The sequence below is a fragment of the Lactuca saligna genome, chromosome 4, assembly GCF_052625555.1.
Source record: "Lactuca saligna cultivar CGN05327 chromosome 4, ASM5262555v1, whole genome shotgun sequence".
Taxonomy (NCBI): domain Eukaryota; kingdom Viridiplantae; phylum Streptophyta; class Magnoliopsida; order Asterales; family Asteraceae; genus Lactuca; species Lactuca saligna.
Window position 1 is genome coordinate 61,902,581 of NC_136420.1, and position 26,507 is coordinate 61,929,087.

Sequence of the window (26,507 nt, forward strand, 5' to 3'; positions counted from 1 at the left end):
CCAAGAAAAAAATGATTAGGCAAAGAATTAACTAATAATCATATTAAATTGCAGGCAGATTATTGGCATTTCATTTGATTAATTATATTAAAAAAACGATTTTAGGATGTTTGACAATATAATGTGAAAGCGTGTTGGAATAAGGAGGTTATTGGTGATTTTAATCAGTTGAGTATTCTATTTTGTTTGAAACAAAACTCAATATTTTTATTATAAAGGGGAAATGACACAAATGTCCTACGAACTTTCTAAGGTTTAACCGTTAAGTTCTAAAGTTTTTGTCGGATTTTATGAGTCCCTAAATTAGGATACGTCATGTTTTTTTAGTCTCAAACAACCTATAATAACCAGTTCACCATGCGACAGAGATCATTTAGACCAAAAAAACTCACATTGTGTTCTATAAAGCCAAAAAAATAAGTTTGGGGATTAAATGTTAGTCTCACCTTCTTCTCCACCCAATACCACTATTATTCCACCTTCTTCACAGCCTCCTCCATCAACCTGTCACCTTATCTGAACCAACTGTTCATCAACATTTTATTCAGCCATTACAACCACCATAACCAACCTTAATCACCATCGAATCAATATCACAACAACCCAATCCAACCACCCTTATTCATCCCCCTTTGTCTCGTGAAATCAGCCACCACCAGAGCACCCACAAAAACCACCAGTCAACCACCATAACCAATCACCTGCAAATCAAAGAAAAAAAAGATTAACTCTCATTTTTCTCTATAAACCTCATGAAACCCACACATCATTCTTAACCTCGCATCCATCAAACATGCAACTCGAAGGGAGAAGGAGAGTTAGCTTGTGCAATTTCGAACAAAGAAGAAGGAATGAGGGGGTTAATTTCTTGAAGAGCTGAAATCAAATCAAAGAAAATAGTGGAAAGGGGTTGTGAACGAGAATCGATTAGAAGGAGAAGAGGATTGTGATTTTCGGTGAGTGTGTGTGACGATCGAGGGTGAAGACGGAAAGAAGAGCAACGATCCATTTCTTGGGAGGGTACAAATAGAGTGTGAATCAGCTTTAGAAGAAAAGAATGAGAGCTAATAAAGTCGATTTTTGTTGTTGGATGTTGGTATACACGAAGACACACAAGTAAAGAAATCAAATGTGCTGCTATCTTTCATTCTTCTCCCAAATCACTTCGATCTTATGGCATAACCATTTTGATCCCTAAACTTATTTTTTTTGGCTTTATAATGGTACAATGTGAGTTTTTTAGGTCTAAATGGTCCATGTCGCATGGTGAACTGGCTATTACAGGTTGGCAGACATCCTTAGTCTGAGAATATGGATAGGACATAGTTATTCATCATTAATCTGGGAGTATGGATTTACATATACACACTTGTTCCTAATATGAGAGTATGGAATAGGCACAACTATTAATCCAAGAGCATGACTAGATCCGAGAGTATAGGTTAAGTAAGAGGTAAAATTTAAGGTCCAAGAGTATGGATAGTCTCGTTGTGAGGATCGACGGGGTGGGGTAAGAGTTGAATATATATATATATATATATATATATATATATATATATATATATATATATATATATATGGGGAAATTATATATATTGTGTGCTCTAAATTATTTATATGATATAACATTGTGGGATTGAAATCCCTATGTACTCACCAGTTTCCCAACCTGACCCACTCCAGCTTATTTGTATCACAGGTGTTGATACGAAACTACTTTGCACTGAGAGATTTAAAAGAGATGTAGATCACTGGTATAAATAAATGTAAGTTCTGTTTATACTTATGTTTATGTATTGACGATGACATCCCAAGGTTTTTAAAGAATACATTTCTTCGGAAATGTTTTGATAATACATTTATCATGTTTTTCTGGGAACAAATTTTGCAACATTTTTATTAAAAGAAGAACTCTGATATTCAAACAAAGCATAAACAAAATCGATCTTTTCTGACCGTGAAAATGGAGATGTTACAAATATAGTCATAAAATAATGGGGTCATATTGTTCGTCTTCCATGTCGGAGATGGGTGTCAATGCATGTCGCAGATGGAAGTTGCGTGTCGAAATCGAGTCGGAATGTCAGAATCGGAACATGCCTTTCCAAAATGAAGTTGTCGCCTCAAATTATATTCCAAATTTTCATATTCAAAATCCCAATCCAGAACATATATGTTTCATCCGGAATAGGCATTTCGGATCTAATGTAATGGGTCGGACCACCCATTACATTAGATCCAGAACATATATATATATATATATATATATATATATATATATATATATATATATATATATATATATAATCCAAAAATTACCTTATTTTTAATTATTTAATATTTGTTAAATTCTCAGATAATGGGATACCCATAGAAGGTTTCGATAGTACCTAAAGTTGTTTTTCACTTTCAAGCACCAAAAACACTTATGAAAGGTTGTTATTGCTACTTCTCAGTTCTCGTTGATTCCAGAGGTAATTACATAGTCGGTTTCCTCTTTACTTGAATTTGGCGAACTAATGAATGTACTTTTAATCCTGGTTTCATTTCTTTTCACATCAACAATGAATGTACTTTTAATCCTACACTCCCTAGATACATGCATATTCGTAGAATAGTTTTGAGCTTTTCATGTATTCAAATCTTATGATGTACTTAAGAGAGTTTATACGATGAAGATATTATATAAATATAGTTGGTTATTTTTCAACCATATACTTATCACTTGTAAAATAATTATTATTCATTTTTAACATTTCGTAAAAGAGGTAAGATGGGCTGGCAGATTTATAACAGAGTGATAATTACAATGGCTGACAATATAACTTTCTCTCAGTTGGGTTCATTTTTCCAAAAACATTAACTATGATGGGCATTTTATGGAATTATTAGAACTGTTGGATCAGGTTGATACTCTCCATGGTTTATTGAGAGTAGTTTTGAAAAAAATTACTAGGGGTTATTGAAATTGAACTCGATCATATTGGTAAGCTTTCTCTTGCTCACCTTCAACAGTTCAATGAAACAATAACAGAAAAGAAGACCAGAAGCAATTTATATAATATTCCAATTTTTTTTTCAAGAGGATGGGTCTCTCTTACAAGGTTTTAATCAAACAATAAACATACCCTTTCTAGAAAACAAAAAGGTTTAAATACTAGCATCTAGGAGGCAACTCACTTGCAAAACAAAAAAGGTGGTTCCCCTACTACTAATTGTTATAAGGGTAGACCACTACCAAAAAGAGATTTCCCACAATTGCAAAGATTTGACAAAAATGTAAATAACTAATTATTGAATCTCGAGTTGGACTCAGACCACATTACTTAGTTGAGTCACCTATGTGTTTCATGGACTATTGAAGGTGTGAAGCACTGAAATATTTCATGCACTATTGAAGGTGTGAAGGGCTAGAAATTATATGAAATCAAAAAGAAAAGAAGTATTTAGATTATTGGTTGTCGACATACAAAACCTATTAAAGATTAATGCCATTCTAAAAAAAATTAGCTTAAGAGAAAGGAGCCATGGCCTCTACAGCATTGACTGATGTCTTAGGTTAGAAAAAGGTAAATACAACCACTTATCGTTTCTTAAATATACAAAAACAACTCCTTTACAATCCTTTACAATGTTATATAAAGTGTAAATATATGCTCATAAATTATAATTAATAAATGTATATGTAGAAAATATGAAAAATTCAATACTATTGTTAATCTCCATTTAAAAAATACATGTCTCTCATGCTGCTACAAACAATAGTAAAGATGTTTCCGGTTTTATATCTAACAACTTCATAATCTTTTCAAGGTAATGATACATACTTTACTCAATCAAAAAATATTATATTCTCAATCTAAATCTTGTTTCCTTTGGAATCACTTTAACTTAGTTTCTTGATCAATTTGCTAGGACCGTGAATATCACCGCCCTTGCAATGTTTCCTAGGATATATATATATATATATATATATATATATATATATATATATATATATATATATATATATATATATATATATATATATATATATATATATATATATATATGGGTTTAGGGAATATGTGGTTGTCATGTACCTAAACTTATATATAGAACCCTCCAAACAATGTAGTTTTTCAATAGAATGACAAAACACTTGAGTTCTATTCGTTAAAAAATATTGATTTTTTATTTTCTTTATAAACTTCAAAAATTATTTGCAATAATAATATATATAATTGATCTTTTTCATTCCATAATTGAACTTAATTCAATAGAATTCTATTAAAAAAATTAAGAGAAAATGAAATTGGATTTGTTTTGTTTAAAACTACATCGTTTAAAATGTTTTATACCTAAGCTTGTGTAACGACCCAAATTTCACGCCCAAAAACTTCATTTAAAATAAGTGGTTTGTAAAATATTTGTAGTAAGACATCATCCGATCATATCATTTCATAAAACATATTTCGCGTCTGAAAACCCAAAACATGAAAATAATAATAATGTCAGAGTATTATCCTAGAACATCTCATAATGTGGACATCCAAAGTGTGTGTGTATGATGTGCCACTACAGCGTCGGCTCTTTCCTTTTCGCTGAAGAGGAACCTGAAACCAAAACTGAAAATTGTAAGCATGAAGCTTAGTGAGTCCCCCCATCGTACCACATACCATACAATCATATCACATACATACTGTCAGACATTTCTAGGGTGCCCGACCTACCCGGTATGGCCATTCTGGGGTGCCGACCTACCCATGTCAAGCCATTTTGGGGTGCTGACTACCCTTCGGTCCTAACAACCGAACCTCAGGGACTATTTCACCCCCTACTACTACTATAACATATAACATAACATAAGCATATTATCAGACATATCTGGGGTGCCTGAACTCCCCTTCGGTCCTAACAACCGAACTCGGGGACTAGTCCCCTCCTACTACCTCTATCGCATATAACATAACAAGCCAGCATGCAAACATATCATCACATACTATCAGATGTACCTGGGGTGTCTGACTTCCCTTCGGTCCTAACAACCGAGCTATACTACTATCACATACAACATATCATGCTAGCATATAACATATCAGGTAGTAACAAACCTAGATGATATCACAAAGGCAATCATCTATCATACGTCTCCTACTGGTGGGTCAGCATTGTGGCCTTAGACCCACCGCTACTAGAAGGTAACTCACCTCGAAAAGTAGCTGCTGAAAGTCTGCTTACTAAGCGCCTGACTGCTGAATCGGTAATCCTCCGGCTATAAATCATAAACATAGATTAGCCACTCATACACACCCTTAGGTCAGATGAGTGACCCACCCCTGGTCCAAGGTCAACTCCTTGATCAAAGTCAACTTCCAGTTGACTGGACTCGCCGAGTCATGGAACTGACTCGCCGAGTCCTTCTCCTACTAACACGGTCCCACTCTACAAGTCCTCACCCAACTTACTGAGTCTCCATTAACTCACTACTTGGGACGATAGAACCGGCTCGCTATCCGACTCGCCGAGTCCAAGGACAACTCGCCGAGTCGATACGAGCAGATCTCCTACTCGCTTCCAAATCCTCACCAGAGCATCCTTTATGAGGATTTGGGTTTCTGGGACCATTGTTACACGTTAAATTGCTAATTCCGCGTGTAGATACGAAGGGTTGGACCTTCAACACCTAAACCCCTCGTACTCAGTAAATGTTTATCTGACTCGCCGAGTTTAAAGAACAACTCATCGAGTACCAGGCAATCTTCATAGGACTCGTTGAGTTGTTCATCCAACTTGCCGAGTCTAAGGCCATCTTCAAAGAACTCACCGAGTTCGACTTTGGGACTCGTCGAGTCCCTTGACCCATTTCCCATATAGACCAAATCTGAGACATGCAACGCTTCAAAACCATAGATCTATGTTCCTACGGCATGCTTATCACGTAAAGTTGCAAACTTTACGTGCATGCATGGCCCTACAACCTCCAAAAGGCAAATCCAAGCTCTTTATGAGGCCATACAAATCAATGGGGACCTCAATCACTTCAACCACATAAACTTTATGCTTCTAATATGTCCACAAGGTCTAGATCTGAAGTCCTTTCGGATCATTAAGCACAACACATGGAGTTTGGTGTTTTAGGGCTTGAAAACCTCCAATTTGGGACAAAAATGGTATCTAATGAACTAGTGATCAAGGTAGGAACTTTTATACCTAAATGGAAGCTTCTCACAGTGTAGATTTCGGATCTACTCCCCTCCTTGCACTCTTCAACCTCCTCTTTCTTCTTCTAAGCTTCAACTTCCTTCACCAAGAAAAATCACTCACAAGAACAATATGGGGGCTAGGGTTTCGCTCTACAACTCTCTGGAAGTGTTAGGGACAAGGGAGGCCGAGTTAGAGTGCTTAAATAGGGTTCAAACACTCGGGTTAGGGTTTTTGCCCAAAGAGGGCCTACTTGCCGAGTCGGGGAACTGACTCACCGAGTCTGAGGCTCAGACCCCGCATCTCATCCCGCTCCTACTCGGCGAGTTGTTCCTTCAACTCGCCGAGTCCAAGGAAAAAATGCACGAATTCATAATTATTAAATACAAGAAATACGTACCAGAAACTAGGTGCTACAAATCTCCCCCACTTATTTTAGACTTCTTCCTCGAAGTCTGCTGCTCGATCCTGAAATAGCTCGGGGTAGTGCTCCATCATCTCTTCCACCGGCTCCCAAGTCAACTCTCCTTTCCGGTGCTGCCATTGCACCTTTACGAGTTCCACCCTCTTGTTCCTCAGATCCTTCGACTTCCTGTTGAGGATTGCCACAGGCTGTTCAATGTAATTCAGGATGTCATCGACCTGAATATCCTCCAAAGGCACCACTGCTGAGTCGTCCAACAAACACTTCCACAACTGAGAGACGTGGAAAGTGTTGTGGATCTGCCTGAGTTCGGCTGGCAGATCCAACATATATGCCACCTTGCCCACCCGGGCTACAACCCTGAATGGCCCGATGTACCTTAGGCCCAACTTGCCTCGTTTTCTGAATCTGATGATGCCTTTCCATGGCGACACCTTCAGAAGAACCATATCCCCGACTTGGAATTCCAGGTCTGAACGACGCTTGTCGGCATAACTTTTCTGCTGACTCTGTGCAGTCTGAAGCCTGCTCCGAACTTGCTGAATCTTCTCGGCCATCTTGAGCACCACTTCGATGCTCCCCATGACCCTCTGGCCAACCTCACCCCAACATATCGGGGTCCGACACCTCCTCTCGTACAACATTTCAAAGGGAGGTCGATCAATACTAACGTGGTAGCTGTTGTTGTACGAGAACTCAACTAGAGGATGATAGGTATCCCATGTACCTCTGAAGTCTATCACGCATGCCCGCAACATATCCTAAAGATTCTAGATGGTCCGCTCACTCTGACCATCCGTCTGCGGGTGAAAGGCGGTGCTAAAATGCAGACAAGTGCCCAACTCATCATGAAATTTCTTCCAAAACCTGGAAGTAAAACGCACATCCCTATCTGAAATCACGGATACTGGCACCCCGTGCCGCGCCACTATCTCCCTGATATAGATGTCGGCTAACCTTTCGGCCGATATGCTCTCCTGAATTGGAATAAAATGGGTGCTCTTAGCCAATCGATCCACGATGACCCATATCGAATCCACTCCTCGCGCGGTCTTGGGAAGCTTTGTGATAAAATCCATCGTAATATCTTCCCATTTCCACAACGAGATGTCTAACGGTTGCATCTTGCCGTTCGGTCTCTGATGCTCGGCCTTGACCTTCCTGCAGGTCAAACACCACTCAACGTACCAAGCCACATCCCGCTTCATGCAGGGCCACCAATAGTCTAGACGAAGATCCCTATACATCCTTGTCGCCCCGGGATGAGTAGAGAACCGGGATTTGTGCGCCTCCTCCATCAGAACCTGATGCACACCACCATGATAAGGGGCCCACACCCTACGATGAAGATTCGATAACCCTCGGCTATCATAGTCGAAGGAGGAAACCTATCCCACAATCCGCTCACTCTTCCGATGTTCCTCCTTCATAGCCTCCTGCTGAGCCTCCCGAATACGCTCCAACAGCGGAGTCACTACTGTCATCCATAGGCAGATATCTTGGATCGGTGCTGCCTTACAGCTAAGCGCATCGGCCACCACATTGGCCTTCCCTGGGCGACAAAGGATCTCGCAATCGTAATCCTTTACCACATCCAACCACCGACGCTGCCTCATGTTTAGATTCGGCTGATCCATGAGGTACCTCAAACTCTTATGGTCCGTGTAAATGGTACAGTGAACCCCATAGAGGTAATGATGCCAAATCTTGAGGGCGAACACAACAGCCCCCAGCTCCAAGTCATGTGTCGGGTAATTTGCCTCGTAAGGCTTCAGCTGCCTCGACGCGTAGGCGATGACATGCCCTCTCTGCATCAATACCGCACCCAAACATGAGATGGATGGATTGCAGTACACAATAAAATCCTCTATACACTCTGGTAGGGCTAAGATTGGGGCCTCACACAATCTCTATCTCAGTGTCTCGAACGCTACCTGCTGCTCAGACCCCCAACGAAAGACCACGGCCTTCCTTGTTAGCCTGGTCAATGGTACGGCTATCTTGGAGAAATCCTGGATGAATCTTCGATAATAGCCCACTAAACCCAGGAAACTCCGAATCTCAGATGGAGACTTCGGAACCTCCCATCTCATCACGGCCTCTACCTTGGCCAGGTCTACTGAAATCTCGTCCTGGTTGACAAGGTGCCGAAGAAATTGCACCTCGCGCAACCAGAACTCACACTTGGAGAACTTAGCATATAAGCTCTCTCTCCTCAGGATCTCCAACACCTCTCGGAGATGCCCCTCGCGCTCCTCCTGCGTCTTGGAATAAACCAAGATGTCATCAATGAAAACTATCACAGACCAATCCAGCATCAGTCTACACACGTGGTTCATAAGGTCCATGAATACGGCAGGAGCATTGGTGAGCGCAAACGACATCACCACGAACTCATAATGGCCATAGCACGTCCGAAATGCGGTCTTCTGCACATCCTCCTCTCTGACCCTCATTTGATGATAGCCTGAACGCAAATCGATCTTGGAGAACCAAGATGCTCCCTGCAACTGATCAAAGAGATCATCAATCCTCGGGAGTGGGTAATGGTTCTTCACTGTTACCTTGTTCAGCTCCCGATAGTCTATACACATCCGATGCGACCCGTCCTTCTTCTTCACAAACAGAATCGGGGCTCCCCAGGGTGAACTGCTTAGCCTGATAAATCCCTTGTCTAGCCGCTCCTACAGCTACGCAGACAACTCCTGCATCTCGGGAGGAGCCAACCGATAGGGTGCCTTGGCTATGGGAGCCACACCAGGGACTAGGTCGATCCTGAACTCCACCTGGCGCTCCGGAGGTATCCCAGGCAGCTCCTCAGGGAATACGTCCATGAACTCTCGTACTATGGGCACCTCATCCACCGTCGCTCTACCCACCTCCCGGGTATCCATAACATACGCGACATAACCTGCGCAACCCTGCTAGAGGGAGCACCTTGCCCTGGCCGCCGAACATAAGGCTGAACCTCATTATGGTCTCTCACCCTGAATCACCAATTCTCCCCCACTTGGGGCTCTGACTCGCACTTGCTGTTGCGCGCAGTCTATCACTGCCCCCATTGGGGCTTAACCAATCCATACCGATAATAACCTTGTTCCCCTGCAAAGGTATGGGAACCAGATCCACCAGATAACGCTCCTCAAACAATCTCAATACACAATCCCGAAAAACCTCTGATGCTCGCACCGATCGATCGTCAGTAATCTCCACCTCTAAATGGCAATCCAACCTACCTGAAGACTCAAGAAACTTCTTGCTAAGCGCAAGAGAAACAAATGATCGGGTAGCCCCCGAATCGAACAACACCTGAACTGGGATACCGTTCACATGGAACGATCCTAAGCAGAGGACATACATGTAACATATCAACATTACAGCAGCATAACATAAAAGCATAAATAAAGAATCATACCAGTCTCGGGTGCGATGCGTGCCTCCTCGGTAGTCAACTAGAATCCCCGGCTCCTCACCACTGGAGACTCTGCCTTGCCCCGCCGGCCATCAGTGATCCGCAGGGTCGCTGGAGCTGCCGCCTTCACTAGCGCTGATGCTGCTGTCAACTGAGGGCAATTGGCCTTCTTGTGGCCCCTCTGGTTGTAGTGGAAGCACAACAACTCAGACATCTGAATAACCGCTGCAGGGGCAGTACAATCCCTGCTGAAATGTCGCGTCTTGCCGCACTTGTAGCAGCCCGACGATCCCAGTCTACATGCCCCCTCATGTGGCCTGTCGCGTTTCCTGCAGCGGCCTCGCCCCTGTTGGCCTTTTGGCCCAGCATCTGATCCCTTGGGCTTCTTCCTTGAAGCCTCTGTAACTTTTCCCTCCTCTGCCTTCCTCTTTCGGATATGATCCAGATCAATCTCCCTTTCCCTAGCCCTGGCAATCATGGAATCCACGGTAGGGCAAGCTGAAAAACTAACATGCTCCCGGATGTCAGCTCGTAGCATGTCATGGTAGCGGGTCCGCCTCATATCCTCATCACCTTCATACTGGGGCACTAACAACGCTCTCTCTCGGAACTTGGCAGTGATCTCCGCCACAGTCTCCGTCGTCTGCCTCATATCTAAAAACTCCCTGGCCAGCTGCTGAAGCTCGACAGGCAGTGCAAACTCTGCTCTGAACCTGGTCACAAAGTCCGACCAGGTCATAGCCTCGACAGCCGAGGCTCCTAATGAGTCACCAAAAGACTCCCACCAATCTCTAGCTCTGTCTCTCAAACACCCTGATGCGTATCTCACCTTTGACCCCTCGGGGCAGAAGCTAGTCAACTGTGCAGACTCGATGTCTGCAATCCACCGCATGGTAGCTATGGGGTCCTTCGCCCCGTGAAAGTCCATTGCACCACTTCCCCTGAAGTCCTTAAAGGACAGTGTGCGAGATCCCAACTGGACAGATGTCATGTCGCTCTTGAATGCCCTGAGGCGATCCTCCATCAACTCAATTATCCCTTCCTTGATCGACCCGAAGATAATAGGAGTCGACTCAAGGATGCCCCTGGTGATCTCTGACGCGATGAACTCGCGTAGCCTCTCATCCCCTAGCTCGGAACCTGATCCCTCTCCTGAACTACCAATTGTTGGCCTCGATCGTAGTACCACAATTCTGCAATATATAAACAACGACTGTTAGCGATACTGATGCCTCTTGAAGGGACCACATCTATTACAAGTTCTCTGGTCTTTCCTTAGCCTTCCTTAATTCGGGTACGGATCCTCTTCTTTCAATAGTACAGGCCCATACTACCTTCCACATCTATCTGTACCTTCTTCAAGGACTACCTTGACTCCACCAGATCCCTTTTTACCACTGCTAACCACTGATATCTTTATCCTAGACTTACCCTAGGAAAATCTCTGGCTCCACTTAAACCAATCCTCAGCTGCTGAAGGCCTCCTTGTAATGTCAATTAGCCATCACCTGAATACCATCACATGTTACGAGGCTTGGATAATCCTTCGAGTAAAAGACTCGTCCCTACAACGGTTGGACTCAGACGAGAGCTGCGCAGTAGGGCCAAACCTGGCACTCTGAGATTATTCAACCCTGATCACATGTGATGTGGCGTATTCACCTAATGGCTAACTCCCATCACTCAGAGTCCCACTAAGCATAGATCAAGTAGCATTCGGATAAAGGAAGCATACTCATGCAAACTACTCTCATAATCAAGAAACTACACTAGCATATAATGTTGAACTCATACTATCAGGCATAACCTAAACATGCTATTCCAATGCTATCTACTCAATTTCTAGCATGCAATTCACATAAGGCTGGAACACATAAAGCAGGCACGTAAGGCATTCTCCTAGATCCTTAGTCCTATTCTAGCATGTTGTTCTACTGAAACTGATAAACATAGCATAACATTGTATGGGTACTTTGGAGAATACTTACTTGAGCTCGGCCGGTCGCGCACATCACACACTTCGTTCTTTCTTAAAACTCTTTACTTATTCTTTTAGAAAACTTTTTCTTTATTTTTTTTTTGAAATCCTTTAATCCCTTGATTTGAGTTCAGACACTCCCGAAGGTGTGTCCGAATCCCTCAAACCAAGGCTCTGATACCAACTTGTAACGACCCAAATTTCACGCCCAAAAACTTCATTTAAAATAAGTGGTTTGTAAGATATTTGTAGTAAGACATCATCCGATCATATCATTTCATAAAACATATTTCGTGTCTGAAAACCCAAAACATGAAAATACTAATAATGTCAGAGTACAATCCCAGAACATCTCATAATGCGGAAATCCAAAGTGTGCGTGTGTATGATGTGTCACTACCACGCCGGCTCTTTCCCCTTCACTGAAGAGGTACCTGAAACCAAAACTGAAAACTATAAGCACGAAGCTTAGTGTGTTCTCCCATCGTACCACATACCATACAATCATATCACATACATACTGCCAGGCATTTCTGGGGTGCCAACCTACCCGTACGGCCATTCTGGGGTGCCGACCTACCCATGTCAAGCCATTCTGGGGTGCTGACTACCCTTCGGTCCTAACAACAAAACCTCAGGGACTATTTCACCCCCTACTACTACTATCACATATAACATAACATAAGCATATTATCAGACATATATGTGGTGCCTGAACTCCCCTTCGGTCCTAACAACCGAACTCGGGGACTAGTCCCCTCTTACTACCTCTATCACATATAACATAACAAGCCAGCATACAAACATATCATCACATACTGTCAGACGTACCTAGGGTGTCTGACTACCCTTCGGTCCTAACAACCGTACTCTATTACTATCACATACAACATATCATGCTAGAATATAACATATCAGGTAGTAACAAACCTAGATGATATCAAAAATACATTCATCTTTTATACGTCTCCTACTGGTGGGCCGGCATTGTGGCCTTAGACCCACCGCTACTGGAAGGTAACACACCTCGAAAAGTAGTTGTTGAAAGTCTTCTTGCTAAGCGCCTGACTGCTAAACCGGTAATCCTCCGGCTATAAACATAGATTAGCCACTCATACACACCCTTAGGTCAGATGACTGACCCACCCCTGGTCCAAGGTCAACTCCTTGGTCAAAGTCAACTTCTAATTGACTGGACTCGCCGAGTCATGGCACCGACTCGCCGAGTCCTTCTCCCACTAACCCGATCCCACTCTACAAGTCTCCCACTAACTCACTACTTGGGACGATAGAACCCGCTCACGAACCGACTCGCCGAGTCAAAGGACAACTCGTCGAGTCCATACGAGCAGATCTCCTACTCGCTTCCAAATCCTCACCAGAGCATCCTTTATGAGGATTTGGGTTTCTAGGACCATTGCTACACGTTAGATTGCTAATTCTGCATGTAGATACGAAGGGTTGGACCTTCAACACCTAAACCTCTCTTACTCAGTAACTGTTCATCTGACTCGCCGAGTTTGAAGAACAACTCATCGACTACCACACAATCTTCATAGGACTCGTCGAGTTCCACTTTGGGACTCGCTGAGTCCCTTGACCCATTTCCCATATAGACCAAATCTGAGACATGCAACACTTCAAAACCATAGATCTATGTTCCTAGGGCATGCTTATCACGTAAAGTTGCAAACTTTACGTGCATGCATGGCCCTACAACCTCCAAAAGGCAAATCCAAGCTCTTTATGAGGTCATACACTCAATAGGGACCTCAATCACTTCAACCACAGAAACTTTATGCTTCTAATATGTCCACAAGGTCTTGATCTGAAGTCCTTTCGGATCATTAAGCACAACACATGGAGTTTGGTGTTTTAGGGCTTGAAAACCACCAATTTGGGACAAAAATGGTATCTAATGAACTAGTGATCAAGGTAGCAACTTTTATACCTCAATGGAGGCTTCTCACAGGGTAGATTTCAGATCTACTCCCCTCCTTGCACTCTTCAACCTCCTCCTTCTTCTTCTAAGATCCAACTTCCTTCACCAAGCAAAATCACTCACAAGAATAATATGGGGGCTAAGGTTTCGCTCTACAACTCTCTGGAAGTGTTAGGGACAAGGGAGGCCGAGTTAGAGTGCTTAAATAGGGTGCAAACACTCTGGTTAGGGTTTTTACCCAAACAGGACCTACTCGCCGAGTCGGTGAACCGACTCACCGAGTTCGAGGCTCAGATCCCGCGTCTCATCCCACTCCTACTTGGTAAGTTGGTCCATCAACTCGCCGAGTCCAAGGTAAAAATGCATGAATTAATAATTATTAAATACAAGAAATACGTACCGGGAACCAGGTGCTATATATATATATATATATATATATATATATATATATATATATATATATATATATATATATATATATATATATATATATATATAGAAATGATTATTGTATTACTAATTTTTTACAATTTTCTATGAAAATTAATAAAGTGAAAGAAAACTTTACCATCTGTATTTTTGAACAAATTACGAGTAATCGAAAAGGACTAAAAAATCCATAAATCATTTTAATATCCAAAAATAATATAAACAATTCAAAATTTGGCAAAAACTAGACCTTACAGACTAAACTCTTGATCTTTAGCAAAATAAAATAATTGGTTCGCAAAAATATTTCTTACTTCAATTAAAATTAAAGATAAAGTGAAATTCTAAAACTAGAAATTGATTTGTATCAAATGTCAAATAGTTCAAGCCTATTTAATAAAAAGGGATAATGACTTAAAATGGTAATATATTTTTTGATTCATACATGTTTGATTACTGAGTTTTTTTCGTTCACATTTACCCTTTCAACTTGTTAAATTGTACACATTCAGTACTTATGAGCGGTTATTCCAGGTTAGCTCAGAAAAATGACTTAATAGGGTAATATATTTCTCATTTTGTACACATTTAGTCTTTAATATTTTTGTACACAATTAGTCTTTCATATTTTTTTGTTTAAAAGTAAGTCATTTTTTTTTGAACGGCAGGGATTTCATTAAAAAAAATAGCAAGAAGCTAGAAAAAGAAATATTACGAAGCCAAAAAGTCCACCCTATCTTAGCTTTAGTAAACCTATAGAAATCCAAAAAAAAAAAATATCTCTCAACCACATCATCAAAAATAAAAGATTTCCTAGGCACTACTAGGTGTGAGCATTTAGACCGAACCAGACCGAACCGGTTATGGAGAATATTGTGGACCGTGGACCGGACCGGATGAGTCGTGTTCGTGTCCGTGTCCGTGTCTGGGTCGCGGTCCAGGTCCGGGTTTTCCAGTTCTTGGACCGGTACAACTTTAATAGCATAGATTACAAGTCGTTAAAATTAGTATTTGAGTTTGATAGATCTCGTTAAAACAAATATGTTATTGGGTTTGATATGATACAACTTGTAAAAATGATTACGTTTCCGTTTCGTGCATAACTAATCTACATTAATGTTATAATATTATAACTTGCAAAATTAATTTTCCAAATAAAATCAACTAACATATAAATCAAGTTCACGAAAATCCATTTCATATGATTTATCTGTCAAAGATACATAAAATTCAGAATTATAGTCTAAATGAATAGTTAAAAAGTTGAAATATTTTAGCTTTGATAACTCAACTTTGAAGGATTGTAACTCACTGAATATAATACCAAAATCAACAAAAGATATATTCTAAATTCATCTACAAATTATAAACTAAATGTTGGAAAAAACCACAGGTCAATCCGACTTAAAATGAATGAGTTATGGTTGTTTAAAAATTTTCACAAATTACAAAATTTTAAAAATCTTGCTGAAAAGCTGAAAATTTTCAGCTTTGATAGTCCAACTTTGAAAGACTATAAGGGGGCGTTTGTTTTTTCTCTGCAGATCCGTGTGGTGTCTTCTGTCTGTGCGGCGCAGACTACGCGCAGACTTAGAGGTCTGCAGTGTGTTTATTTTTCTGAAGTGCACAGACATAAAAACGTCTGCGCGAGGTCTTCACCACACAGACTTGGGTCAGCCTCTTTTAAGGTCTGCGAAGTGATTTAACCCTAAAAAATGCATCTTCTTTGTTTGCGCCTCCATCGTCAAAACATCCCACTTCCTAGCCGATAGAAGCTTGACCCCTCCATCTTCAATCCGTCGTCTACCAACCCACCACCGTTCGCCGCCTTCAATCGTCCAGGCGAGCAACAGCGAACACGAACAACAGCGAACAACAACGAACACGAAGAGCAGCGAACAGGTTTGTCTCGTTCGGCTTTTTTTTTTCAATCCCAAGATGAAATTGAGGATTACTATTGCTGGAAAACTCACTAATGCACTTATTTGTTGATAAATTGTTGTTAATTGAGGATTACTCTTGCTTCAAATTGTTGAAATAGGAGGCTGATTCTTTTTTTGCTGAAATAGGAGGCTGATTTGTTGTTAATTGTTGTTAATTATTGTTAATTGCTACAGAAAATTGTTGTTAATTGTTGTTAATTATTGCAGAAAATTGTTGTTAATTGTTGCAAAAAATTGTTTCAGTTGCTTCAATTTGTTGTTAATTGTTGTTAATTGCTGCAGAAAATTGTTTCAAATTGCTTCACTTTGTTGTTAAATGTTGATGAAAATTGTTATTTGCTGAAAATAATATATTTTTTCTGAAATTGCTGTTAAAATGTGTTGAATGCGCTAAAAATTGTTTGAAATTGTTGAAATAGGAGGCTGAAAATCGTTTTTTGTTGCTATAGGAGGCTGAAAATACTTATTATTGTTTCAAATTGTTGTTGAATGTGCTTAAAATTGTTGTTGAATATGCTTAAAATTGTTATTGAATGTGTTGAAAATTGTTGTTTGTTTTTGGAAATATGAAATAATGATGTTAATTGTCGATTATTTATTGTTATTTGTTATTGAAAATACTCTTTATTGTTTCAAATCGTTATTTTTTTTGTTGGAATGTGTATGATATATAATACCTTATGAAATCATATTTGTCAATTTGTGAATGCTACAACACCTTATGAAATTATTATTGTCTATGATATTTTGCTTATTAGAAATGGGAGAAAAACAACAATGGATCAATGAACATTTAAAATGTTTATTGGATACTTGTATTGAAGAAGTAGAGAGTGTCGGTAGAAAAGGATTGAGTTTGCAAAAAGACTCATGGATAAAGCTTAGAAGAGTTCTTAAGGAGAAATTTGGGTTTGAGTTGAGTCAAAAACAAATGAAAAACGCATATGACAATTTGAAAGCCAAATACACAGGATGGGTGTATTAAAAAAAAAAAAAAAAAAAAAAAAAAAAAAAAAAAAAAAAAAAAAAAAAAAAAAAAAAAACTGGTAATATATACAACTCTCAAACAAACACTTTCAACTTAACAGCCGAGGAGTGGTATGATTTTAAGAAGGTATATATATATATATATATATATATATATATATATATATATATACATACATATATATATATATATATATATATATATATATATATATATATATGTATATATTAAACATTTATGTTTGAAGTTGCCAAATATTTTTATACTATTTTTTGTTACATTTGGGTTTAGGGGCATCCGAAGGCTGCTTCATTCAGAACAATTCCACTGCCTTTTCCAGATCTTTGTGTACGTCTTTTTGATGGAAATAGTGCCAACGGTAATTTTAGGAGTTACTCAACCCAATCATCATCAGTAGCTGGAGCATCCTCCTGTCGTGTTCCACCACTTCAGATCACCGCCACCCCTATTCATGTAATCGATGATGATGGTGTTGACACTTCCCATCATGGGCCACCACCTTTTGCTGCTTCACCTTCTGCAGCTTCACCTTTAGCTAGTTCACCTTCTGCTGCTTCACCATATACTGCTTCACCATTCGGTAACCCCAACAAAAGGGCTAAACCCTCAACTCATGTAGCTCCTAGTGCCTCATCGTCTGCTTCTTCACCTGATGGAACATCTATTACTGCTGATGATTTAGCATTAGAAATGAAAAAAAACTCTACAAAGTTTGACTAAAGGGTATACAATTCCTCAATGTTTAGAGAAGTTAGAGGTTCTTTAGTTAGGCCCTATAGATCCTTTACGCTTTGTTGCATATCATATTTTTGGAGGGACCATGAACATGAGACAGATGTGGATGCATTTGCCCGATGTTCCTGAGATATTACGTGGATGGCTTGAGATGACGGGCACAAGTTTAGGAGTTTCTAAGGATGGAAAGATTGTCCGATGATTTTCTATTTGTTAGGTCTTTTTGCCTTTGTTGGAACTATTTTGTTAGATGTTTTTGCCCTTGTAGGAACTATTTTTTGTTATTTTGCTACTTTAAATATGGTTTATCTAATGTTTTTTTGGTACTTGAAATATGATTTATGTAATGTTTATTTGCTACTTGAAATATGGTTTATGTAATGTTTTTTTTAAAGTTCTACTTTGTTGATTTTAGGTTCATAACGAATCACAATCAAAAGTTACTTCTCATAATTCTTATGTACCTATACATCCGTTATTTTTGGAAGAGGGGTGTGAAACGATTGCGGGATAATGATTCGGAAATGACGGGACATGAATACACATTGGAGTTATTACATCATAATCGTTTACAATGTGTTGAAGTACTACGCATGTCCCGTGAGTCTTTTGTACGACTATGTGCTCATTTTAGAGCAAATTACTCATTAAAGGACAACAAACATGTATCGGTTGAGGAAAAGATGGCTATGTTTTTTATGATGATTGGCCATAATCAACGTTACGTGATTATCAAGCGGAGATTTCAACACTCGAAGAAAACAATTCATAAATTTTTTTATGAAGTGTTGGAAAAAATGATGTTTTTCGCACAAGATGTTATAATACCAACTTCTTTTAATCCGAATCCAAACATTCCAGGACATAATAGGAGGCTACAAAGGGTTTTCAAAGGAGTGGTTGGTGCACTTGATGGCACTTTGATACATGTTGTTGTCCCTGCTAAGAAACAAGACTTATATAGAAGTAGAGGAAAGGGAGATTGCTACCAAAATGTATTGGCAATTTGTGAATTCAATATGATTTTTACATTTGTTGTGGCCGGAAGGGAAGGGATAGCGCATGACTCTAGAATATTATCAGAAGCAGTAGCCGATCCATAAGCATCATTCTCGTTTCCACCACCAGGTAAGTTTTTGTTTTTTCTATAAATATTTTTATCTTAATTGAAAATTGATTAGTGTTTTGCATTTTTTACAGACAAATATTATCTTTGTGATGTCGCGTATGCACACACTCGAGGATTTATGGCCCCTTATCGTAATGTGAGGTATTGGCTTGGAGATTTTCGTCAAAGACGTGCATTGACCAATAAAGAAAAATTTAACCATGGACATGCAAAACTTCGGAATGTCATTGAGCGTGCTTTTGGTGTTTTGAAAGCACACTTCCCTATATTGAATAGGATGGCATCATTCCCGTTTGTGACACAAAGAAACATTGTCATGGCATGTTTTGCGCTTCATAATTTTATAAGGAGAGAAGGACTGAGTGATGAGTATTTCGCACGATACGATGAACCCAATATCTTGTTTTGAAATAACAATGTGGCCATTGATGATGATGAAAACAAGATTCCAACACATGGTACTGCAGCAGACCGTGAATATATGACTCAGTTACGGGATGAAATTGTTGATCAGTTGATGCACAATATAGATTGAATTGTTTTAAATGAAATTGTTATTGTAAAACAATTTTTTTATTGTATGACTAATTTAGTTGCATGAATTTTATTTTCAATGTTATAAGAGTATTATTATTAAAATTTTTGTGTTGAAAAATCATTTTAAGTTTGAAAAATAAATTTATTTAAAATTCAGTTAATTTCAGTAGCATGCAGATGTTAAAAAAAAAAACAGTCTTCTTATTGGATACTGCAGATGTTTGGTCCACCTCTTCTGCTGCAGAGGCTTGCAGATGTAGTCTGCAGACTGCAGACATTTTGGCTTCAGAAAAACAAACAAGACCTAACTCATTGAATATAATATCAAAATCAACAAAATTATAGTCTAAATTCATCTACAAACTATAAATTAAACGTTAGAAAAAGTGTGTGTCAATCCGACTTAAAACGAATGAGTTATGATTGTTTAAAAATTTTCATAGATTACAAAATTTAAAAAATGTTGCGGAAAAGTTGAAAATTTTCAGCTTTGATTGCTCAACTTTGAAAGACCGTAACTCATTGAATATAATACTAAAATCAACAAAATTATATTCATCTACAAACTTTAAATTAAACGTTGAAAAAAAAATGTGTGTTAATCTGACTTAAAACAAATGATTTATGATTGTTAAAAAAAATTTACAGATTACAATTTTTTTAATCGGATCCAACCGGATCTAAACTCGGTAAAAAACCGGAATGGACTGGGAAAAAAATCAAACCGGTTTTGATGGATTCCTAGAACCGAGAACCGGCCCAGAGGTCCAAAAAAACGGTCCAGTCCAGTTTGATCCATCAGTCCAAATGCTCACCCCTAGGCACCACCGTTCCAAAAATAGAAGCATTCCCAAAATTCCATAAGCACCATAAAGTAGTAAAAATTACCGCGTCAAAAGCTTTTCTTTGACCACCTCTCAAACCAGTCGAGTGAGACCATGAAAGAATGAAATCAATGGATAACTGGAATGGAATTTGAACATCCCACCAAATAGCAACACGAGACCAAATATCCCTCAATTGAATACAATCAGCGAATAAGTGATCAATAGACTCAACCATTTTGGAACAAATAGGGCACATTATCGAGTTAAGCGTAATTCCACGATGAGATAAACTCTGTCTAGTTGGAACACTCCATAACCTCAACATCCAAATTAAAATGTTTAAATTAATAGGCACCCAATTATTCCATCTAGTCTCACAGCCAACCGTAAACAACAAAGTACTATCAATAAGAAATGTAGCAGGCAAAACCGAAAAAGAATCAGAAACATCAACCGACCAACCCAACCGATTAGGAAAAGAATGCAGGTGGAGATCACACAACAAATCAATCAATTCATCCCACTGGGTCTGCTCAATTCCACCCTTAGGAACTCGTCTGAGAGAATCAACACTCCAACCAACCATAATCCTATCCTGAATCGAGACACTCCGATGAACATCCAGAGCATAAATTATTGGAAAAGACACAACCGATTAGGAAAAGAATGAAGGTGGAGATCACACAACAAATCAATCAATTCATCCCACTAGGTCTGCTCAATTCCACCCTTAGGAACTCGTCTGATAGAATCAACACTCCAACCAACCATAATCCTATCCCGAATCGAGACACTCCGATGAGCATCCAGAGCATAAATTATTGGAAAAGACACAGCAAGAAGCTGATCACCTTTCCAAACATCATGCCAATAAGAAGTGTTACTCCCATATCCAACTCTAATCAAACAAAAATAAATCAAATCAACACCCCGGTCTCTATGCTGCATTAACATCCTAATAATCCTACTCCAAGGACATGTCCACCCTCTTCGCAACGACAAAGAAAAACAACCCCCATTAGGACCATGTAAAGCTTTCACCATCCTGACCCAAATCAAATCTGGATTATGAGAGAATCTCCACCACCAGCAAAAAAGAAGGGCCTGGTTAAAAGAAAACAAACTTCCAATGTCAAGACCACCCTGTTTTTTATCAGCCAAAACTCTATCCCAACGGACCCAATGCATACATGTATCCTCTAAATCTGCACCCCAAAAAACTCTAGAGCAAAGTGACTCCAAAGAATTAAGAACACTAGACGGGTCCATAAATATGGACATCAGATAACTTCCCAAACCTCCAAGAATTGACTTAACCAATGTAAGACGACCTCCAATAGACAGACTCTTCTCTTTCCAGCCAGATAATCTAGAACAGAAGCGATCCTCAATAAAAGACCATGCAGAAACCCTAGCCATATTTTTCCTAACCGGCACCCTTAAATGAACAAAAGGAAGAGAATCTGGAACACAACCCAAAGTACTAGCAACAGAATCCACTTGAGAAAAAGAAACCCCCACTCCAATCAATTTGCTTTTTTGCAATTTAATTTTAAGACCCGAAGTTAGATAAAAACACCTCAACATACGTAAAATACACCTGGCATTATCTGGATCCCAAGTAGAAAGCAAAACAACATCATCAGCATAAAACAAATGGGAGATGTGGATGTCACTAATGGAGATTCCCTGAAAAATATTCACTTGTTGAGCTTTAAGAAAAGAAACATGAAACCCCTCCATTGCCAAAATAAAAAGAAACAATGATAAAGGATCTCCTTTTCTCAAACCTCTATAAATCTAAAACTCATCAGTAGGAGAACCATTCACTAGAACCGAAGCTCTAGCTATACTCAAAATCTCCCGAATCCAGCCACACCATATAGAACCAAAGCCCATAATACGCATGATCTCCAAAAGATATTCCAAAGACAAAGAATCATAAGCCTTCTCAAAATCCACTTTAAAAATCATAAGTGGATATTTGAAAGCCTTACTCCAAGCTACTACCTCATTCAATAGAAAAGGACCATCCAAAATTTGGCTAGCTTTAATGAAAGCAGACTGCTCCAAACTAGCAACAGAACCACTACCAACCTATTAGCTAACAACTTACCAATAATTTTGTATTGGAAAACAATAAGACTAATTGGTCTAAAATCTCTAATGACCTTTAGGTCCCACACCGTAGGGATGACAGAGAAAAAGGAAGCATTGCAACCCTTCGGGGTGGAAGAATGAGGATAAAAATGTTGCAAAAACACCACCACATCCATAGAAATAAGATCCAAATAATGCTTAATGAAACCAAAATAAAAACCATTTGGATCAGGAGACTTATCCGACCCACAATCCCAAACTACCCTTTTAATCTCTTCATGAGAAAAAGGAGCCTAGAGAAAGTGAACCTGATTCTCCGAAAGGGTATGAAAAAGAGAAGGGTTTGTGGAAGGGCGAGTCCCTCTCTACTTAGAAAAGAGAAATTTATAAAAGTTATGAAATTCCTTTTTAACCCTCCCTGGTTCATCAATCCAAGCTCCATCAATCATAACACCATTAATTGCTAACTGACACCTTTTTTTATTTATAGAACCATGAAAAAAATGATGAATTTTCATCCCTCTCAATACACCACTGAAATTTTGCCTTCTAACAAAGGTCCACTCTTGCGAGATGATCTAAATCTCAACTCCTTCAAAATCAAAACTCGATGTTCACAAAGGTTAGCCCTAGCATCACCCGCCATAAGAATAGCATCTATCGATTAGATCTTGTCTTGTAATGATTTTCTTTTACCATCCATACCAATCCGAATAGAAGAATACCAAACCCTAAATTTAGATTTAAGAATTTGGAGTTTCTTCTTAAAAATAACCCAGGGATTAAGGATACTGTCACAATCAAAAGCCATGCACCAAGAATTCTGAACCACTTCATCAAGACCTTCATGGTTGAACCAAGAATGGAAAAACCAAAATAGCTTAGGTCCATAATCAATAGAGTGTTCCAGCAAGATAATAGGCTGATGATCCCGGATAATCTTCTCCAAAACAAAACCTGAGAGATGAGGAAAAAAATGCCAAAAGACCCTCAGAGACCAGAAAACGATCCAACGTGCTAAATTTAGAACCCCACTTATCACTCCAAGTAAAGCGAGGACCTCCCAAAGCAATATCAAATAAATTCGTGTCCTTAATAAACTTATTAAAAAGCCTAGCAGAAGCAGGATGAAACTAAGACCCCATAAGTCCCAAATCATCCTGAACTTCATTAAAGTCTCCCAGCTTTATTCCCTTGCGGGGCATAAACTGAAACTAGCACAATCTCTAATCCAGAAGAAACCCACACCCCTCCACTGCCACAAACCAATCAGAATAAATCACCTTTTTTTTTTACTAAAACGATTCATTTTTTGTTTTTGTACTTATTCAGTACTTATGAATGATTGTCACAACTGACAATTTAGCTAGGAAATTCTATGTTCATGTAAATGCTATCTATGATAATACATGTAACCCCAACTTGATAATGTGTATGATGTTCATTTAATGACAAAAAATTTAATCAAGGTTCACCTAGTAAAGTTCAAAACTCTATACAAAACATATCAGAAAGTCAATTGGGAGTTAAAAACCCTACAAATCCCGGTTCAAGTTCATTATGGACTAGGATTTTCTTATTGGGCCTAATGGACCAATAAGCATTCAATTTGAGTAACTTGGGCTTAGAACCCTTAAATGGGCTCTATTTGGACCCACATTCATAAAACATAACATTTTGGGCTATATGGGCCTAAAATGGATTGGTTTACCTCAAATGGGCCTGGTTGGGCCATAAATGATTCCATTTACCTTAATGAACCTTAAAGCCTTTAAAGAAGACTTCATTGGGCCGTAAACCATCCTAAGGGCCCAAAGGGCTGAAAAATATTATGAGGCCTATGAAATTCGATCAAAGCCAAGGATTTGAGCCCAAAGCTATTTCACCTTCATTCATTGAGCCCATTCTCGGCCCAATGTATGTATGTATGTATGTATGTATATATGTATGTATGTATATATATATATAAAGGATTTACATGGGAAGAGGTAGTGACACCTCATGTTTATTTAGAGAGTAACCAAGCTAATTACATGGCATACATCTAAGCAAAAACATTAGCCATGGTGTATTAACCACTAACCTCTCTCTTTCTTCTCCTTATCTTTGGTCGAGAACACACACACCACCACCACCATCTTCATTTTCCTCCAAATCTTACAAGAAATCTCTCAACAACTCTCCTCATTCTCTTTAAATTTTCGAGATTTTGTGTGTCTTTAAGAGGTTCTCATCTAGATCATCCTTCTTGGTAAGTTATCATCATGCACTACTTGTTATCCTCCATTCCTATGCTAAAATTTCATACTTACAAAGCTTCATTTCATGATAATGTTTCCTAAAAACATTCAAATTTGAAAACTTCTTCAAGGAAGCAACCAAGACCGAAAACACCTTCAAATCTCCTTCATCTCTTCATCAAAACCATTCCAAACCCCAAAGTGAGTTCATAACCCCTTGTTTTCAGTTTTCATATGTTTTGGGGGAAGAATACAAGTACTATGTGATAGATCTAAGTATTGTGCATGTTATGTGTCTGTTTATTGTGAAAATATGGTTAAATATTCTAGATCTTGAAAACTATAGTAAAAATGGTTGATTTTGTTAACTAAAATACTCAAAACAACACACTTTAGGAGTGAAAATGTTAAACATGCATGTTGGTTGAATAAAACTACAATAAACCATGTTTAAGGACTATATTTGTCAAACAAACAAAAATGTTGGGACTTTTTATGACATACATGGTTTTCATGAGGACAAAAAGAGTCATTATATTCCAAAAATGAACTTTTATGTTATTTTGATATTAAAGGGACCATAAATGAAATTTTTTGCATAATGGGCCTTTCAATGGGCTTTACGGCTTTCTTGGGCCCAAGGTGAAAAATATTGAATTTGGTGGGCCAAAAATGCCATTATATGTAAATTTGAGCCTAAAATGAAAAACTCACGGTTTAAGGGTTAAAAATTACACTTATTTCCAAATTGGGCAAAAAATCTAAAATTTACAAAATTTGGGTTGAAAATATAAATTTTATAATATAAGGGCAGAAAATGTAATTTTTACAAAATAAGGGCTGGAAATGTCATTTATTATGGAATAAGGGTTGAAAATGTCAAAGAATATATTTTTGGACCGAATTTGTAAATTATTTTATAATTGGGCCAAAAATACAAAGTTTCATAGTTTAGTGGGCTAAAATGTTATTTTTTTATAAAAAAGGACCAAAAATGTTATTTTAGGTGAAATAATTCCTTAAATGTTTTATTTAAGTCATAAAGGACCTAAGGAGTCAATTTTGTTGAAAATAAGCCCAAATTGTAAAGTTGCAACTTAATGGGCTAAAAATTTCCATTATAACAAAATTTAAGCAATTTACGTCTTTTTGATAAATATTTAACACAAATAAAAATGACGTAATGAACAGAAACGAATTACAATGATTACATGTTTATTGGGCGTAATAACCACTATACATGCTTATTGAGCCTTCGTGGTCTAATTGCATGTTTATAGGGCCAATTCATTCTTTACATCTCTATTGGGCCTTAGTGACCCAATTACATGCTTAGTGGGCCGAAATCACCTTTTACATGTTTATTGGGCCTTGGTGGCCCATTTGCATGTTGATTGGGCCTAGACTATTCATTATATGCTTAATGGGCCTTAAAGTGTCCTTTTGCATACTTAACAAGCCTAGAAACAACATACATGCCTATTGGACCATAGTTGTCCCTTTTCCATGTTGGTTGGGCTTTGTCTATTCATATAAATTCTTAATTTGTATGTGAAAGAATCTAAATTCCTATACATCTTATATCATGAAATTCGAATAATTATACATTAACAATTTGG

General features: G+C 38.6%; 1 protein-coding gene across 1 annotated transcript; it reads left to right on the forward strand.

Moving 5' to 3' along the window:
- Positions 1 to 18,579: 18,579 nt before the first annotated feature.
- On the forward strand, positions 18,580 to 19,593 carry LOC145039670 (uncharacterized). The gene is made up of 2 exons (XM_078987697.1): positions 18,580 to 19,143; positions 19,237 to 19,593. Exons 1-2 carry the CDS (start codon positions 18,580 to 18,582, stop codon positions 19,591 to 19,593), a joined length of 921 nt encoding a protein of 306 aa, XP_078843823.1.
- Positions 19,594 to 26,507: the final 6,914 nt, after the last annotated feature.

Bases quoted from the DNA above. Each gene is read 5' to 3' on its own strand.
- LOC145039670 (XM_078987697.1), top strand. From the start codon at position 18,580: ATGACGGGACATGAATACACATTGGAGTTATTACATCATAATCGTTTA. The intron at 19,144-19,236 runs GTAGCCGATCCA...AAAATTGATTAG, and splicing joins CTAGAATATTATCAGAAGCA to TGTTTTGCATTTTTTACAGA.